The sequence below is a fragment of the Telmatherina bonti genome (genome assembly GCF_933228915.1).
Source record: "Telmatherina bonti genome assembly, chromosome: 8".
Taxonomy (NCBI): Eukaryota; Metazoa; Chordata; class Actinopteri; order Atheriniformes; family Telmatherinidae; genus Telmatherina; species Telmatherina bonti.
The window spans coordinates 49,468-68,483 of NC_136626.1; the positions used below are offsets into that span (position 1 = coordinate 49,468).

Consider the following 19,016-nt stretch of genomic DNA (forward strand, 5'->3'; position numbering starts at 1 on the left):
AAGCTTCAGTCCTCGATTTTGTAAGTTGTGTCCTGCAGGTTTTTGTAGTCTCCAACACACCTGACTGAAATAAAGAGGTTGACAAGAAGCTGTTGGACCAACTGATTTGGATCAGGTGTTTGTAAAGATAAACAACAAAGACCTGCTGGATACCAGCAGGTCTTTGCAGGTCTTTGTCATCCAAAACCTCTTTTGGAGGTTTTGGATGACAGCTGGGAAATCTTAAACATATTTGCATTTAGGAAACTAAAAGAAACTGAAATGAACGAATAACTCAATACAGCTTGAAAGGTTGTGCAATAATGGCATTGTTTCAAACAGGACGTAACTACTGAGGCCTGTTTACTCAGTAAATAAAAACTGTTTCCATGAACAGGTTTATTCCAGTCAGGATGGACAATAAAAGAAACCGAGCTGCATGTCAGTCAGCTGCTCATTTGTTTTTAATGGAAAATATCAATCACAACTCAGGTCTAAAATGAGTCTCACCTTGATCTGTGAGGAATCCAGAAGTGTGTGTGTGTGTGTGTGTGGGGGGGTGTCAGATGAATAGGATGTAAATAAATTCAGGAGGGTCGACACAGTGTCTTTGGACCAACAGCTATCAATGGACCTGTCAATCACCCTGCCAGGGGAAATGACAGCTGGGAGCAAACAAAGAACTGCATGCTGGGAACAAAATAACTTGCACTAAAGTCACAAAATGAACCACTATTTAACTACAATGTGACGGTCCATCCTCCCTTCACTGGCTCTTCACTTGTGTCCCTTGCTGGTTTTGAAGGACACCTGCAGGACTTTGTCTCCTAGACGGTACCCGTTCAGGCTGTGGATCGCCATGGCAGCTTCTTCGTAGTTTGACATGGTGACGAAGCCGAAGCCTTTGCACTTGCTGGTGCTGAAGTCTCGGATAACTTTCACGTTGACAACGGCACCGAACGGCCCAAACATCTGCCAGAGCATGGCCTCATCTGCATCCTGCCCCAGGTTGTAGATGAAGATGCACCAACCAGAGGATGCGCTACCGGAGGCTCCGCCCCCTCCTCCCATGTGGTCGACGCTCATTGGAGAAAATCTAAAAAACAAAAAGAATCATATAACTGAAGCCGGTTGTTTTATTCCTAAAATATAAACTTAATTAAATCCTGATCTCGCCTATGAATCCAACTGGCTGCTCTACATCATTCAACCAATCAGAGAAGTATCTGAAAGTGATAAGCGGGGGACTTAGCATTTCTTTAAATATCGTTTCCATTTTTCTGACAGTATATATTACATATTATGGCATTCAGTTATACAAAACATTTAAATCACACCAGAGACCTGAGTTAACTCCAGATTAATCAGATTTATTATTCGTTTCCAAATATTGCATTACAGGTGATTCAGTGGTTTTTTATACGTGCCATTGGATGAGGACCCTGTACCAGCAGGTGGTATACAAGTCATGACATGCTACAGTAAAAACTCAGTCACACTCCCTGTTCACTGCTTGAGGGAAAGCAGAAAGAGGCTGAAACAAAGTGAAATCAGCGGCGTCAGCAGCTCAGGCTAGCTGAAGCGTCAGGCAGTCACATCAGACAAAACCACAACAGGTCAAGTCCTGCGAGTCCACAGAACACACACACACGACACAACTTGTACACAATGTGCTTCAAACCCATCCTTGTCAGATACGTTTCACACCGAGACGTGTCTCCCAGAGACGACGCAATCCATAAACCCTGTCCTGTCCAATGTCCTGCACGCCGTCCACATCCTCTTACCTTCCGTCTCTGGAACTGCAGTAAATAAAACAGAGTTCATGATAGGTCAGGTCCTGGTCCTGACTGAGACCTGGATCCGTCCAGAAGACACAGCTACTCCTACTGTCCTCTCTGTCGATGCAGGATTCACCCAGACACCTCGCTCTGCTGGACGAGGACGTGGAACGGGCGTCTCGGTTCCTAAAACATGAAGCTTTACCGAAGAGGTAAAGCTTCATGTTTTAGGAACCGAGACGCCCGTTCCACGTCCCATGGTGACCTGCTCATCACGCAGTAAAGGTCTCTGCAGCATCACTGCAGACATTCTGGACATCTAGCGCCTCCAGGAGGCAGCTGGACATGTTACTGACATACCTGATGATGGACATCACTGGTTGTCATGGAGACATAAACATCAGCTAAACAGGAAATGACTTTCTGGATCTCAACTCTTTCAGTCTCAGACCGGTCCAGACTCATCCAACACACTAAGCTGGCAGCACTATGGATCTGGTCCTGACCAGGAACTGGTCCACAGCTGATCTGCCAGTCCCCCCCCCTGCATCTCTCAGACCACCTCCTGGTCACATTCTCAGCCCTCCTTCCTCATGACACTCAGGAGGCTCCAAAGCTGGTTTCCTAGCACAGAAAGCTGGGATCTCTAAGCCTTTAACTGTCTGCTCAGCCTCCCGCCACGCTGACTGCAGACATGTTGGCTTCCTGTTTTACTGAAAAGGTTGCTACCATCAGGAATCAGTTCTCTGAGCCTGATTGCCCCTATATGTAACAGTACAACTTATGCCAAGTCGGGCAAACGGTCCAAAAACATCACAAAGACTGCGACTTCTTGTGTGGCTGAGGACATCAATACAGTCTGCAACATCGTCATGGAGATGTTCTAGAAAAATATCATAGTATGTTTTGACAATGTTGCCCACCCCTACTGATGACCTGCTTCAGTGATGAGCGAGTCAAACAGACCTGAATCTTTGTGCCTGGTGATGAACTGGACCTCCGAAGCGTCGCGATTGGCCATGGTACATCTGTGACATCATCTGGGAGTTCCTTGCTTGATTGGGGTTGGCAGCAAACTTGACTGTGATTGGTTCAGAGCTACCAGCAGGCGTGTGTCCATTCAGATGTTTGACTGCATCCTCAGCCTCAGACCTCTTATCAAAGCGGATAAAGGCCACGCCCCGAGACACACCTAAACAGCCAATGAGATGGTAGATGATCATTAAAGGGCTCTATTATGCTATTTAGAGTTTTTTACAGTGTTTTTGTGATGAATACTCAGGCAAGTATGCAACGTCTCGATCACATAAACACGTCTGAGCTTTCCAGCATGTCTTCAGTTCCCATGCCACTGAAAGCGACTGATTTTACAGGGTGTTTTTCTACTTCAACATCCCAATGACATCTAAGGCATTTTTATCTGTGACCGGCACTTCACTGCAGACTGCTGGATGAACAGGGTCCAGCATGACGGGATTTGCTACCAGGCTTCTGCTGAAAGGAGGGTCTGTTCCGACAATCAAGGACCACATTTCCCATCCTGAGACACAGGCTGGAAGTAAAACCGAATTACTTAAACGTTGGTTTTGTTTGATCAGGATAAAAACATCCCGGTGATAAGCTACTTGAGACAACAGATGTACACGGCATTGTGCTACTTTTGCCACTTGTACACTTGGTAACGGGAACATTTACAATTATAAAAAGCGAGTGAAAAACGGCAAACGACATTATTTCAGACTATAGCTGGAAAGCCAGGGTTAAACAGATACGTCCTGCTGCATTGTTAATACAGGTTGGATGAGTTCACTCATTTTTGGGGTCCGATTCGGGATCAAACGTACAGCTAGATGTTTGGTGTTTACATCATTTCCAGAGTAACTACTTTGGGTTTGTTTTCCATGTCTGCCAGTGTTTCTATGAACACTGGCAGACATGGACTCGGCCCTATAGTTGACCAGTTACTGTGGTACCGTGCAGGGGAAGACCTGGCTCTCTTTCTGGAATGTAAAACTCAGTTCCCCTCAACTCAGGATTAAAAAACTCAGTTGTCACACAAACTGGTTTCTGGAACAGGTCCCAGATGCTTGTTCTGGTTCAGACACTGATGTCTGGTCTGGTTTTGGGTTTCCTACCTGTATCTAAAGATTAGTGGTTATGTCAGTGTCGTAATGGGGAATGCCAAGTCATTATTGATACATCGTAATTGGAGAAAAAGAGTCTGGTTTTATTTCAAGACTTCAGCTGTGAATTAAACCGGGTTATCAGTTTCCACTGACCCATGACTTTCAGTCGCAGCATTATTGAGGCACTGTCAACAGGATGATTACTAAGTTTGTTCATTCAATTTAATCATTTAATCATTTAAATAATTAATAATAATTTGTTGGAGTAAGGTTCTATATACACTCTGATAACATCAGTGAATTACCAGAAGCCTGGTCCACCAGAACTCTGGAGTTGATGATTCGTCCAAAGGAAGCAAACATGTCTTCGAGGTCCTGCTGACTCAATGTTCTTGGCAAACCGCTGATGTAAAGATTCGCATCTTTGATCATGTCTGAACTCGGCCGGGCGTATGAAACCTACATAGAGGTGAAAAGACATTACTCAGATCATCAATCTCTGACAAAAAACAAAATAAATTGACCAAAAAAAAATAAATTCAATACAAAAATGCACAGTTGCAGTCTTAAAATAAAAAAACATTATTTAGAATAAATTCAATAGGTAAAAATAAAATTAACAGTTATTCAGAATTTTTTCAAGCAAAAAAACAAAAAAAACAAAAACAAACAAACAAACAAAAAAAAAACAATATAAAAGCACCCAAACAAGCTCGGGTTCATTTTAAAATAAATAAAATAAAGCATTACTTGACAAAAAAAAAAAAAAAAAAAAAAAAGTTTGGCACATAATCTGACTGAACTCAAGAAAGTCCCAGGATCAGTGCCAACGTGTCAGAAACACAGAAACATGACAGTTTGAAAAATACCTTCATCCGTCAGACAGTTTGCTGGTGAGAGCGCCTTCGACTGTCCAAGGAACATAATATCAGGTCAGACAGGAAAATAAAAGAGCACCCGTGGCACATTACCTTGATAGTTTTAGACTGTAGCCTCAGGCCATTGAGGGTACTGATAGCCCTCTCTGCATCACTAGGGTTAACAAAGTTAACAAAGCCGTAACCTAAACTGTGGCCTAGAGAAACACAAAGGAAAACAATAAAATAACAAAACTGTCCACTGCAGCCGTTACAGATTCTGGACAGAAAGAAACAAAAACACAGAGTTCAGATGTCTTCCAGAAATAAACAGTTCAATAGGAGTACAGAATTCAGCTCAGACTTTACAGCGTTGCAAAAACAATCTGAACAAACCCAGAAAGCTCGTCTTCCGCCCGGCAACATCAACATATTAGCGCCACAATGAAAAACTACAACCGCCAGGTAAAAACCACAAACGCCCCAAATTGGCCCAAAACTAAACATTGTACGGAAATGTCCCGACGATTTCTTCATTTGTTCAGATTTAAAACTTCAGGATAATAAACTCTTACAAACATCGTGAAAACCTGAAAAATAAACAAGAAAGGTGAAAAACAAACATATGAACAATTGCAAATTAAAACATTTTTTACAAAAAAAAAAAAATTCCTTTTGATAGAAACAAAATATCGATCATATCTGTGATTGGAAGATTTTACATCATCTTGAAGAATTAAACTGATTTCACTCACATCTGACAAAAACCATGAATATCAGAAAAACAGGAAAACATCAAATCTTTTTAAATACAGGTGTTTAAATTAAATTACAACAAATTCACTAGTGGAAAAAAAACTCAATACTTTTATTCAATACATCCGTCCTGACAAAAAAATTAATCTTAAAAGACAAAATTACTGAGTTTAAAAAGAATAAAACCAAAACATGGAAGTGGAAATTTCTCCAAAATCACAGTGAAATCGAATAAAATGAAATCATGAAAACCAGAAATATTAAACACTGTTTATTTGTTTAGTGGAAGAAAAGTAAAGATTAGGAATGCCGCAAGCTTTTCCTGGTTAAATTAAACTTTGGAAAATCTGGGATCTTCTCCTGGTTGAACGGAGATGAAATTCTGAAACACTACAAAACAAACACATCCGTCCTGATGGAAAAAAAACAAAACAAATTTATTCTAAAACAAAATAATCAAGTTTTTAAAAAAAAAAACAAAACAAAAAAAACAAACAAAAACACATAAAGTGGAAATATTTAGAAGACCAGCTGAAGAACAGAACCCAGAGAAAGTAAACAGAATATTTGTCAGAATAAAACTAAATTAGCCTCGGGAATGCCGCAAGATCATCTCGCTCTAACTAAATCATGCTCAGGGATGCCACAAGCTTTTCCCATTTAAGATCAGGAACACCGTCGGCTTATTTTACTGAAACATTCAGGAACGCCGTCGGCTTCTTTTACTGAAACATTCAGGAACGCCGTCGGCTTCTTTTACTGAAACATTCAGGAACGCCGTCGGCTTCTTTTACTGAAACATTCAGGAACGCCGTCGGCTTCTTTTACTGAAACATTCAGGAACGCCGTCTGCTTCTTTTACTGAAACATTCAGGAACGCCGTCGGCTTCTTTTACTGAAACATTCAGGAACGCCGTCGGCTTCTTTTACTGAAACATTCAGGAACGCCGTCGGCTTCTTTTACTGAAACATTCAGGAACGCCGTCGGCTTCTTTTACTGAAACATTCAGGAACGCCGTCGGCTTCTTTTACTGAAACATTCAGGAACGCCGTCGGCTTCTTTTACTGAAACATTCAGGAACGCCGTCGGCTTCTTTTACTGAAACATTCAGGAACGCCGCCAGCGTATTTTACTGAAACACGCCGGCGTATTTTACTGAAACATTCAGGAACGCCGTCGGCTTCTTTTACTGAAACATTCAGGAACGCTGCCGGCGTATTTTACTGAAACATTCAGGAACGCCGCCGGCGTATTTTACTGAAACATTCAGGAACGCCGTCGGCTTCTTTTACTGAAACATTCAGGAACGCCGCCGGCGTATTTTACTGAAACATTCAGGAACGCCGCCGGCGTATTTTACTGAAACATTCAGGAACGCCGCCAGCGTATTTTACTGAAACATTCAGGAACGTCGCCAGCGTATTTTACTGAAACATTCAGGAACGCCGCCAGCGTATTTTACTGAAACATTCAGGAACGCCGCCGGCGTATTTTACTGAAACATTCAGGAACGCCGTCGGCTTCTTTTACTGAAACATTCAGGAACGCCGTCGGCTTCTTTTACTGAAACATTCAGGAACGCCGTCTGCTTCTTTTACTGAAACATTCAGGAACGCCGTCGGCTTCTTTTACTGAAACATTCAGGAACGCCGTCGGCTTCTTTTACTGAAACATTCAGGAACGCCGTCGGCTTCTTTTACTGAAACATTCAGGAACGCCGTCGGCTTCTTTTACTGAAACATTCAGGAACGCCGTCGGCTTCTTTTACTGAAACATTCAGGAACGCCGTCGGCTTCTTTTACTGAAACATTCAGGAACGCCGTCGGCTTCTTTTACTGAAACATTCAGGAACGCCGCCAGCGTATTTTACTGAAACACGCCGGCGTATTTTACTGAAACATTCAGGAACGCCGTCGGCTTCTTTTACTGAAACATTCAGGAACGCTGCCGGCGTATTTTACTGAAACATTCAGGAACGCCGCCGGCGTATTTTACTGAAACATTCAGGAACGCCGTCGGCTTCTTTTACTGAAACATTCAGGAACGCCGCCGGCGTATTTTACTGAAACATTCAGGAACGCCGCCGGCGTATTTTACTGAAACATTCAGGAACGCCGCCAGCGTATTTTACTGAAACATTCAGGAACGTCGCCAGCGTATTTTACTGAAACATTCAGGAACGCCGCCAGCGTATTTTACTGAAACATTCAGGAACGCCGCCGGCGTATTTTACTGAAACATTCAGGAACGCCGTCGGCTTCTTTTACTGAAACATTCAGGAACACCGCCGGCGTATTTTACTGAAACATTCAGGAACGCCGCCGGCGTATTTTACTGAAACATTCAGGAACGCCGCCAGCGTATTTTACTGAAACATTCAGGAACGCCGCCAGCGTATTTTACTGAAACATTCAGGAACGCCGCCAGCGTATTTTACTGAAACATTCAGGAACGCCGCCAGCGTATTTTACTGAAACATTCAGGAACACCGTCGGCTTCTTTTACTGAAACATTCAGGAACACGTCGGTTTATTTTACTGAAACATTCAGGAACGCCGTCGGCTTATTTTACTGAAACATTCAGGAACGCCGCCAGCGTATTTTACTGAAACATTCAGGAACGCCATCGGCTTCTTTTACTGAAACATTCAGGAACGCCGTCGGCTTCTTTTACTGAAACATTCAGGAACACGTCGGTTTATTTTACTGAAACATTCAGGAACGCCGCCGTCGTATTTTACTGAAACATTCAGGAACGCCGTCGGCTTATTTTACTGAAACATTCAGGAACGCCATTGGCTTATTTTACTGAAACATTCAGGAACGCCGCCAGCGTATTTTACTGAAACATTCAGGAACGCCGTCGGCTTCTTTTACTGAAACATTCAGGAACGCCGTCGGCTTCTTTTACTGAAACATTCAGGAACACGTCGGTTTATTTTACTGAAACATTCAGGAACACGTCGGTTTATTTTACTGAAACATTCAGGAACACGTCGGTTTATTTTACTGAAACATTCAGGAACGCCGCCGGCGTATTTTACTGAAACATTCAGGAACGCCGCCGGCGTATTTTACTGAAACATTCAGGAACACCGTCTGCTTATTTTACTGAAACATTCAGGAATACCGCCGGCTTTTTCCACTTGAAGATATTCAGGAACGCTGCAGCGTTGTCCTGGTTAAACTGAAGTAGTGCACAGGAAAAGTAAATATAGCAGACCCGTTTTTGAAGTTTGGGAGTAAAAAGTACTACGACAGACGTACTGCGGTGGTACTGCGAGTAGTACTCGGTCAGTACTACAGCGGTGCTGTGTGAGTAGTAGTACTCCGTCAGTACTACAGCGGTGCTGTGTGAGTAGTAGTACTCGGTCAGTACTACAGCGTGCTGTGTGAGTAGTAGTACTCGGTCAGTACTACAGCGTGCTGTGTGAGTAGTAGTACTCGGTCAGTACTACAGCGTGCTGTGTGAGTAGTAGTACTCGGTCAGTACTACAGCGTGCTGTGTGAGTAGTAGTACTCGGTCAGTACTACAGCGGTGCTGTGTGAGTAGTAGTACTCCGTCAGTACTACAGCGTGCTGTGTGAGTAGTAGTACTCGGTCAGTACTACAGCGTGCTGTGTGAGTAGTAGTACTCGGTCAGTACTATAGCGTGCTGTGTGAGTAGTAGTACTCGGTCAGTACTACAGCGTGCTGTGTGAGTAGTAGTACTCGGTCAGTACTACAGCGTGCTGTGTGAGTAGTAGTACTCGGTCAGTACTACAGCGTGCTGTGTGAGTAGTAGTACTCTGTCAGTGCTGGAGTTACCTGCTACTTTGTCCCGGATCAGTTTTGCCGACTCCACCTCGCCGACGCTGCTGAACAGGCTCCTCAGCTCGTCCTGACTCATGCTCTGAGGCAGGTAGTTGACGATCAGGTTGGTGCGCGAGTCTTCGTCCTCCATCACCTGCTCCACGTAGCCGTTATCGTACAGCTCCTGAAGCCATGACATCATCGTGTTACATCATCAACACACCTGTGGCTCTCACACAGCAGCCCGACCAGCACAAGGTCTGATGGCAGGATAACGTAGACTATTCCGTAACCAGGATCCAGATCAGATCTGATGTAGGTCCAGTTGTCAGAGCAGGTAACGTGTCTGCAGCCAATCAGAAGGCAGCACTCACCTTTGCAGCAGCTCCTTTTGAGATGAGCTGGGTGTCTCTGGCTTCGCTCTGAGATGTCTGGACTTCACACACCTGGAAGGACAGGTAAGGTGTTACAGATCAGATACAGAACCGAGCAGGTTTGGAGGAGGAGCTGGACTGAATGTCCTCATCTGTTAGCAGTGAGGTCCACCTTTCCACCAATGGCAGATAAAAAGAGTTTATTTTTGCCGCTTTGGCTCGTGAACCGCGGTGTCTCTGCCTGAAGTCACCAATACAGCTGTGGAACGATGCCCTGCCTACAGCCTCCTCTGATTGGCTGCCACATGCTGTGTAGCCAATCAGCACTGAAGCTTCTCCATGCCGAACGATGCAGCTCCATGGCGCCATGACTGAAGGCAACAGAAAGTAATAATCCTCCTCTATGCTGAAGTTTTAATTACAGACATGATCCAGTTCAACGCCAAGACGCCACATATGGACCACACTAATGCCCCAGCACCATTTTGCTAGTTGCCCAAATTACAAAGAACGTTCCACTGGGTAAAAGCTGGAACGTTCCACTGGGTAAAAGCTGGGCCGTTCCACTGGGTAAAAGCTGGAACGTTCCACTGGGTAAAAGCTGGAACGTTCCACTGGGTAAAAGCTGGAACGTTCCACTGGGTAAAAGCTGGGCCGTTCCACTGGGTAAAAGCTGGAACGTTCCACTGGGTAAAAGCTGGGCCGTTCCACTGGGTAAAAGCTGGGCCGTTCCACTGGGTAAAAGCTGGGCCGTTCCACTGGGTAAAAGCTGGGCCGTTCCTCTGGGTAAAAGCTGGAACGTTCCACTGGGTAAAAGCTGGAACGTTCCACTGGGTAAAAGCTGGGCCGTTCCACTGGGTAAAAGCTGGGCCGTTCCACTGGGTAAAAGCTGGAACGTTCCACTGGGTAAAAGCTGGGCCGTTCCACTGGGTAAAAGCTGGAACGTTCCACTGGGTAAAAGCTGGGCCGTTCCACTGGGTAAAAGCTGGGCCGTTCCACTGGGTAAAAGCTGGAACGTTCCACTGGGTAAAAGCTGGAACGTTCCACTGGGTAAAAGCTGGGCCGTTCCACTGGGTAAAAGCTGGGCCGTTCCTCTGGGTAAAAGCTGGAACGTTCCACTGGGTAAAAGCTGGAACGTTCCACTGGGTAAAAGCTGGGCCGTTCCACTGGGTAAAAGCTGGAACGTTCCACTGGGTAAAAGCTGGAACGTTCCACTGGGTAAAAGCTGGGCCGTTCCACTGGGTAAAAGCTGGGCCGTTCCACTGGGTAAAAGCTGGAACGTTCCACTGGGTAAAAGCTGGAACGTTCCACTGGGTAAAAGCTGGAACGTTCCACTGGGTAAAAGCTGGGCCGTTCCACTGGGTAAAAGCTGGAACGTTCCACTGGGTAAAAGCTGGGCCGTTCCACTGGGTAAAAGCTGGGCCGTTCCACTGGGTAAAAGCTGGAACGTTCCACTGGGTAAAAGCTGGGCCATTCCACTGGGTAAAAGCTGGAACGTTCCACTGGGTAAAAGCAGAAGGGAGAGGTCTGTCTACAGGTTATTAAAATGTGCCCTGAGCTTCGCAGATGAACCAATGGTTGGGGAAACCATTGTTGTATTGGGCTGTTCAACTGGCTCTTGGTTGAATGTTTAAAGCAAACAGCTAATTTGTTCATCTTACCAGTAACACTACTTTGCAGCAGAGGTTCAATAATTTAGACTGCAACTGTATATGATCAGTTGTTATATTGATCATTGATCACTGTACAGTCGGCACAGCTGACGCTGCACAATGACTGTTGTGTTACAGTTTCTGTTCTGCACAAATTCAGTGAGAAGCTGCAATAATTCAGAAACATCATAAAGCGTCTCATAACTTTCATCTGATTGTGGTGCATGCAAACGTGCACATTACGTCTTCTGTTTGTAACAGAGGGATTATTACAGGAACGAACAGGAACTAAAACCTACATTTTTACTGCTCCCAGCACAACACTGGGTCAAACTGGACGCCAGTAGTCCGACCAGAACTTATCGACAACACCCCTCCTGTTTGCTTGAGTTGTTCTCACTCCCAGATGCAAGTAGTGTCTGCTAGTGACGCTGGAATAGAATAGAATAGAATAGAAGCCACGGCGGTGACACCATTATGGACCTCACGCAGAGCCACTATAAACGGCTTCATCGCTCATAAAAGCTTTATTTACAGTTACCATGATGACAGAAGACACCGTCACCATGGTAACAGGACAGGAATGACATTTAGTGGTTTCTTTCATTCTGATGAGCAGACTAACCTTCAGATACCTGATGTGTCCTCGTCTTACTGCCATGGAGACAATCCGGTGACTCGCTGCGTCTGGAAAAAAAAATAGCGATTGAGATCAATAAAGTCATTTTTATCTTCAAACCTGCAAAATAAAGACAAAATGTTTCTGAAACATCAATGCAGGTGAGTCCTAACCAATGCCAGGTTACACAGCAAGGAAGTGTTCACCCAATAGAAAGCTTTTTTATTTACACTGACACAAGACGAACCAAGTCTACGTTACCAGCCAAAGTTCCACCAGTATAGTTTACCAACCACAGTTCCACCAGTCTGGTTTACCAACCACAGTTCCACCAGTCTGGTTTACCAACCACAGTTCCACCAGTCTGGTTTACCAACCACAGTTCCACCAGTATAGTTTACCAACCACAGTTCCACCAGTCTGGTTTACCAACCACAGTTCCACCGGTATAGTTTACCAACCACAGTTCCACCAGTCTGGTTTACCAACCACAGTTCCACCGGTATAGTTTACCAACCACAGTTCCACCAGTCTGGTTTACCAACCACAGTTCCACCGGTATAGTTTACCAACCACAGTTCCACCAGTCTGGTTTACCAACCAAAGTTCCACCAGTATAGTTTACCAACCACAGCTCCACCGGTATAGTTTACCAACCACAGTTCCACGAGTCTGGTTTACCAACCACAGTTCCACCAGTCTGGTTTACCAACCACAGTTCTACCGGTATAGTTTACCAACCACAGTTCCACCAGTATAGTTTACCAACCACAGTTCCACCAGTATAGTTTACCAACCACAGTTCCACCAGTCTGGTTTACCAACCACAGTTCCACCAGTATAGTTTACCAACCACAGTTCCACCGGTATAGTTTACCAACCACAGTTCCACCGGTATAGTTTACCAACCACAGTTCCACCAGTCTGGTTTACCAACCACAGTTCCACCAGTCTGGTTTACCAACCAAAGTTCCACCAGTATAGTTTACCAACCACAGCTCCACCGGTATAGTTTACCAACCGCAGTTCCACCGGTATAGTTTACCAACCACAGTTCCACCAGTATAGTTTACCAACCACAGCTCCACCGGTATAGTTTACCAACCACAGTTCCACCAGTCTGGTTTACCAACCACAGTTCCACCAGTCTGGTTTACCAACCACAGTTCCACCAGTATAGTTTACCAACCACAGATCCACCAGTCTGGTTTACCAACCACAGTTCCACCGGTATAGTTTACCAACCACAGTTCCACCAGTATAGTTTACCAACCACAGTTCCACCAGTCTACTTTACCAACCACAGTTCCACCAGTATAGTTTACCAACCACAGTTCCACCAGTCTGGTTTACCAACCACAGTTCCACCAGTCTGGTTTACCAACCACAGTTCCACCGGTATAGTTTACCAACCACAGTTCCACCAGTCTGGTTTACCAACCACAGTTCCACCAGTATAGTTTACCAACCACAGTTCCACCAGTCTACTTTACCAGCCACAGTTCCACCAGTATAGTTTACCAACCACAGTTCCACCGGTATAGTTTACCAACCACAGTTCCACCAGTCTGGTTTACCAACCACAGCTCCACCGGTATAGTTTACCAACCACAGTTCCACCAGTCTGGTTTACCAACCACAGTTCCACCAGTCTGGTTTACCAACCAAAGTTCCACCAGTATAGTTTACCAACCACAGCTCCACCGGTATAGTTTACCAACCGCAGTTCCACCGGTATAGTTTACCAACCACAGTTCCACCAGTATAGTTTACCAACCACAGCTCCACCGGTATAGTTTACCAACCACAGTTCCACCAGTCTGGTTTACCAACCACAGTTCCACCAGTCTGGTTTACCAACCACAGTTCCACCAGTATAGTTTACCAACCACAGATCCACCAGTCTGGTTTACCAACCACAGTTCCACCGGTATAGTTTACCAACCACAGTTCCACCAGTCTGGTTTACCAACCACAGCTCCACCAGTCTGGTTTACCAACCACAGTTCCACCGGTATAGTTTACCAACCACAGTTCCACCAGTCTGGTTTACCAACCACAATTCCACCAGTATAGTTTACCAACCACAGTTCCACCAGTATAGTTTACCAACCACAGTTCCACCAGTCTGGTTTACCAACCACAGGTCCACCAGTCTACTTTACCAACCACAGTTCTACCAGTCTAGTTTACCAACCACAGTTCCACCAGTCTAGTTTACCAACCACAGTTCCACCAGTATAGTTTACCAACCACAGTTCCACCAGTATAGTTTACCAACCACAGTTCCACCAGTATAGTTTACCAACCACAGTTCCACCGGTATAGTTTACCAACCAGAGTTCCACCAGTCTGGTTTACCAACCACAGTTCCACCAGTCTAGTTTACCAACCACAGTTCCACCAGTCTACTTTACCAGCCACAGTTCCACCAGTATAGTTTACCAACCACAGTTCCACCAGTATAGTTTACCAACCACAGTTCCACCAGTCTACTTTACCAGCCACAGTTCCACCAGTATAGTTTACCAACCACAGTTCCACCAGTATAGTTTACCAACCACAGTTCCACCAGTATAGTTTACCAACCACAGTTCCACCAGTATAGTTTACCAACCACAGTTCCACCAGTATGGTTTACCAACCACAGTTCCACCAGTATAGTTTACCAACCACAGTTCCACCAGTCTGGTTTACCAACCACAGTTCCACCAGTCTACTTTACCAACCACAGTTCCACCAGTATAGTTTACCAACCACAGTTCCACCAGTCTGGTTTACCAACCACAGTTCCACCAGTATAGTTTACCAACCACAGTTCCACCGGTATAGTTTACCAACCACAGTTCCACCAGTCTGGTTTACCAACCACAGTTCCACCAGTATAGTTTACCAACCACAGTTCCACCGGTATAGTTTACCAACCACAGTTCCACCAGTCTGGTTTACCAACCACAGCTCCACCGGTATAGTTTACCAACCACAGTTCCACCAGTCTGGTTTACCAACCAAAGTTCCACCAGTATAGTTTACCAACCACAGCTCCACCGGTATAGTTTACCAACCGCAGTTCCACCGGTATAGTTTACCAACCACAGTTCCACCAGTATAGTTTACCAACCACAGCTCCACCGGTATAGTTTACCAACCACAGTTCCACCAGTCTGGTTTACCAACCACAGGTCCACCAGTCTACTTTACCAACCACAGTTCTACCAGTCTAGTTTACCAACCACAGTTCCACCAGTCTAGTTTACCAACCACAGTTCCACCAGTATAGTTTACCAACCACAGTTCCACCAGTATAGTTTACCAACCACAGTTCCACCGGTATAGTTTACCAACCAGAGTTCCACCAGTCTGGTTTACCAACCACAGTTCCACCAGTCTAGTTTACCAACCACAGTTCCACCAGTCTACTTTACCAGCCACAGTTCCACCAGTATAGTTTACCAACCACAGTTCCACCAGTATAGTTTACCAACCACAGTTCCACCAGTCTACTTTACCAGCCACAGTTCCACCAGTATAGTTTACCAACCACAGTTCCACCAGTATAGTTTACCAACCACAGTTCCACCAGTATAGTTTACCAACCACAGTTCCACCAGTATAGTTTACCAACCACAGTTCCACCAGTATGGTTTACCAACCACAGTTCCACCAGTATAGTTTACCAACCACAGTTCCACCAGTCTGGTTTACCAACCACAGTTCCACCAGTCTACTTTACCAACCACAGTTCCACCAGTATAGTTTACCAACCACAGTTCCACCAGTCTGGTTTACCAACCACAGTTCCACCAGTATAGTTTACCAACCACAGTTCCACCGGTATAGTTTACCAACCACAGTTCCACCAGTCTGGTTTACCAACCACAGTTCCACCAGTATAGTTTACCAACCACAGTTCCACCGGTATAGTTTACCAACCACAGTTCCACCAGTCTGGTTTACCAACCACAGCTCCACCGGTATAGTTTACCAACCACAGTTCCACCAGTCTGGTTTACCAACCAAAGTTCCACCAGTATAGTTTACCAACCACAGCTCCACCGGTATAGTTTACCAACCGCAGTTCCACCGGTATAGTTTACCAACCACAGTTCCACCAGTATAGTTTACCAACCACAGCTCCACCGGTATAGTTTACCAACCACAGTTCCACCGGTATAGTTTACCAACCACAGTTCCACCAGTCTGGTTTACCAACCACAGTTCCACCAGTATAGTTTACCAACCACAGTTCCACCAGTCTACTTTACCAGCCACAGTTCCACCAGTATAGTTTACCAACCACAGTTCCACCGGTATAGTTTACCAACCACAGTTCCACCAGTCTGGTTTACCAACCACAGCTCCACCGGTATAGTTTACCAACCACAGTTCCACCAGTCTGGTTTACCAACCAAAGTTCCACCAGTATAGTTTACCAACCACAGCTCCACCGGTATAGTTTACCAACCGCAGTTCCACCGGTATAGTTTACCAACCACAGTTCCACCAGTATAGTTTACCAACCACAGCTCCACCGGTATAGTTTACCAACCACAGTTCCACCGGTATAGTTTACCAACCACAGTTCCACCAGTCTGGTTTACCAACCACAGTTCCACCAGTATAGTTTACCAACCACAGTTCCACCAGTCTACTTTACCAGCCACAGTTCCACCAGTATAGTTTACCAACCACAGTTCCACCGGTATAGTTTACCAACCACAGTTCCACCAGTCTGGTTTACCAACCACAGCTCCACCGGTATAGTTTACCAACCACAGTTCCACCAGTCTGGTTTACCAACCAAAGTTCCACCAGTATAGTTTACCAACCGCAGCTCCACCGGTATAGTTTACCAACCGCAGTTCCACCGGTATAGTTTACCAACCACAGTTCCACCAGTATAGTTTACCAACCACAGCTCCACCGGTATAGTTTACCAACCACAGTTCCACCAGTCTGGTTTACCAACCACAGTTCCACCAGTCTGGTTTACCAACCACAGTTCCACCAGTATAGTTTACCAACCACAGTTCCACCAGTCTGGTTCACCAACCACAGTTCCACCAGTATAGTTTACCAACCACAGTTCCACCAGTCTGGTTTACCAACCACAGTTCCACCAGTATAGTTTACCAACCACAGTTCCACCAGTCTGGTTTACCAACCACAGGTCCACCAGTCTACTTTACCAACCACAGTTCCACCAGTCTAGTTTACCAACCACGGTTCCACCAGTCTAGTTTACCAACCACGGTTCCACCAGTCTAGTTTGCCAACCACGGTTCCACCAGTCTGGTTCCACCAGCCACGGTTCCACCAGTCTAGTTTACCAGCCACGGTTCCACCAGTCTAGTTTACCAGCCACGGTTCCACCAGTCTAGTCTACCAACCACGGTTCCACCAGTCTAGTCTACCAACCACAGTTCCACCAGTTTGGTTCCTCATTTCATAGCAGAAATTACGTGACAATGAGTAGATATACTGATGGATTTTAAAACCGACAGTCTTACATGTGTTGATGTAGGTAGGTTCATTTTAATCATTATTAAAATGTACATCAGTCTTCTTACAATCAGCTGGAGAGCCTGGAAATCAACACAGCAAGTCAAGAATGTTTTGTAAAACTTCTCCACATATGAAGAGATTTCCCTGCAAAGACCACAGAGACGCCTCGCTGCCGCCATCTTCTCCTGGATCTGAGCCTGCAGCTTTCTGGCCTTTTCTTCTAAACCCTTTCCACCGTCTCCTCCTTCCAGAAAACTTTGTTATGTTAGGGATTTATTAGGGTTTATTTGGGATTTATTAGGGTTTATTTCTCCTGGATCTGGGCCTGCAGCTTTCTGGTCTATCGTTCTAAATGTTTTCCACTCTCTCCTCCTCCAGAAAACCTCATGGAGGTTATATTTAGGCTTTATTTCAACCCTCAGCCTGACAGGAGAAACTCTGACAATGACCCCATCGTTTCATCTTTCTTTCACCTGATGACGTCATCTAACCAGGTAAGAGACAATGGAGTTTCTGCGCTAAGTTTAGAACGGTTCAGTTCTGTTCCGACGACCTGAGTGAACAGAACCAACAGAACCCAGGAAACCCAGGTTTCATCCTGCCAGGAGCTACATGCTAACACTAGCCGCCAACATTAGCCGCATGCTAGCGGCTAATGTTGACGCTGCCAACCACCGTCGCATCTCTTACCTGTTGAGGTGGCGCACAGATGACACAGTCGGGACTCTGGTCTTGATCCGCAGGTCGATGTTGAGCTGAATTTTAAACCGCACACGGAAGATAAAACCTAACCGTTTGTGTCTCCGATGTGCCTAGACTCCGCGCCACACAAAGGAAGGAAGCATCGCGAGACTTCAGCTTCTTCTTCTCGTGCTACGGGATTCTGCGTGCTGCCTCCTGCTGGAAACCGCGAGAACTGCTAGACAGACAAACAGAGACGCCTCTGGACTGGCAGTAGTGGTCCCTCTCTTCAAGAAGTGGGACCAGAAAGTGCGCCATTCGTCACATTCTGCATTTCTGTCAGCAAGATGAAGTTCCACAACATGCCTCCTCCTAACCCTTCAGCTAAAGGGTAAATTGCCAGATGACCAGAAGTTATAGTGTAAAGCAATAAACTTGGCTTAGTTTGTCAGACTGATGTCTCCTTGATAAACTTAATAGCTGCTTCCAAAAGCAGCTGCAACAATAGTTTTAACAATATGAGTAGAATATATTAAACTAAGTTTTCTCATTTCTTACCTTTATGTAACCGGTCTAACTCTGCACCGTCTTGCTACGAAATCTGCGTTGTGTATTGTGATGAGAGATGATGCAGGGACCGCTGCACACTCAAAAATAGAGGTACCAGTTTGTACCTAAAAAGGTACAAATGCTTGTCGCTGGGGGTGTACTCTTTTGAGAGACATTTCTGTACCCTTCAGTTCTGGTCTATTTTTGTACCTTATCAAGTTCATCCTCAGCTTTTCAAGTTATGTTTTTTATGTTTTCCACAGCATTAGGTCTGGTCCATTCCACTTAGCAATATTATCTTATCTTTAATCTAGAAATAATCTTCAAAAACTCAAAATACTGAA

The 19,016-nt window shown here is 45.1% G+C and overlaps 1 protein-coding gene across 2 annotated transcripts; it reads right to left on the minus strand.

Moving 5' to 3' along the window:
* Positions 1-436: 436 nt before the first annotated feature.
* Positions 437-18,268, minus strand: LOC306759019 (ELAV-like protein 1). Of its 2 annotated transcripts, XM_079244495.1 has the most exons (8): positions 18,133-18,268; positions 11,944-12,005; positions 9,667-9,738; positions 9,308-9,476; positions 4,858-4,961; positions 4,192-4,345; positions 2,727-2,952; positions 437-1,075 (listed from the first exon to the last, which is right to left on the minus strand). In XM_079244495.1, exons 2-8 carry the CDS (start codon positions 11,977-11,979, stop codon positions 757-759), a joined length of 1,080 nt encoding a protein of 359 aa, XP_079100621.1. In that variant the 5' UTR covers positions 11,980-12,005; positions 18,133-18,268; the 3' UTR covers positions 437-756. The 2 variants fall into 2 exon arrangements, with proteins under 2 accessions (XP_079100621.1, XP_079100622.1); XM_079244496.1 differs by lacking the exons at positions 4,858-4,961; positions 9,667-9,738; positions 11,944-12,005; positions 18,133-18,268 and having other exon boundaries at positions 9,308-9,443.
* Between the last annotated feature and the right edge of the window lie 748 nt (positions 18,269-19,016).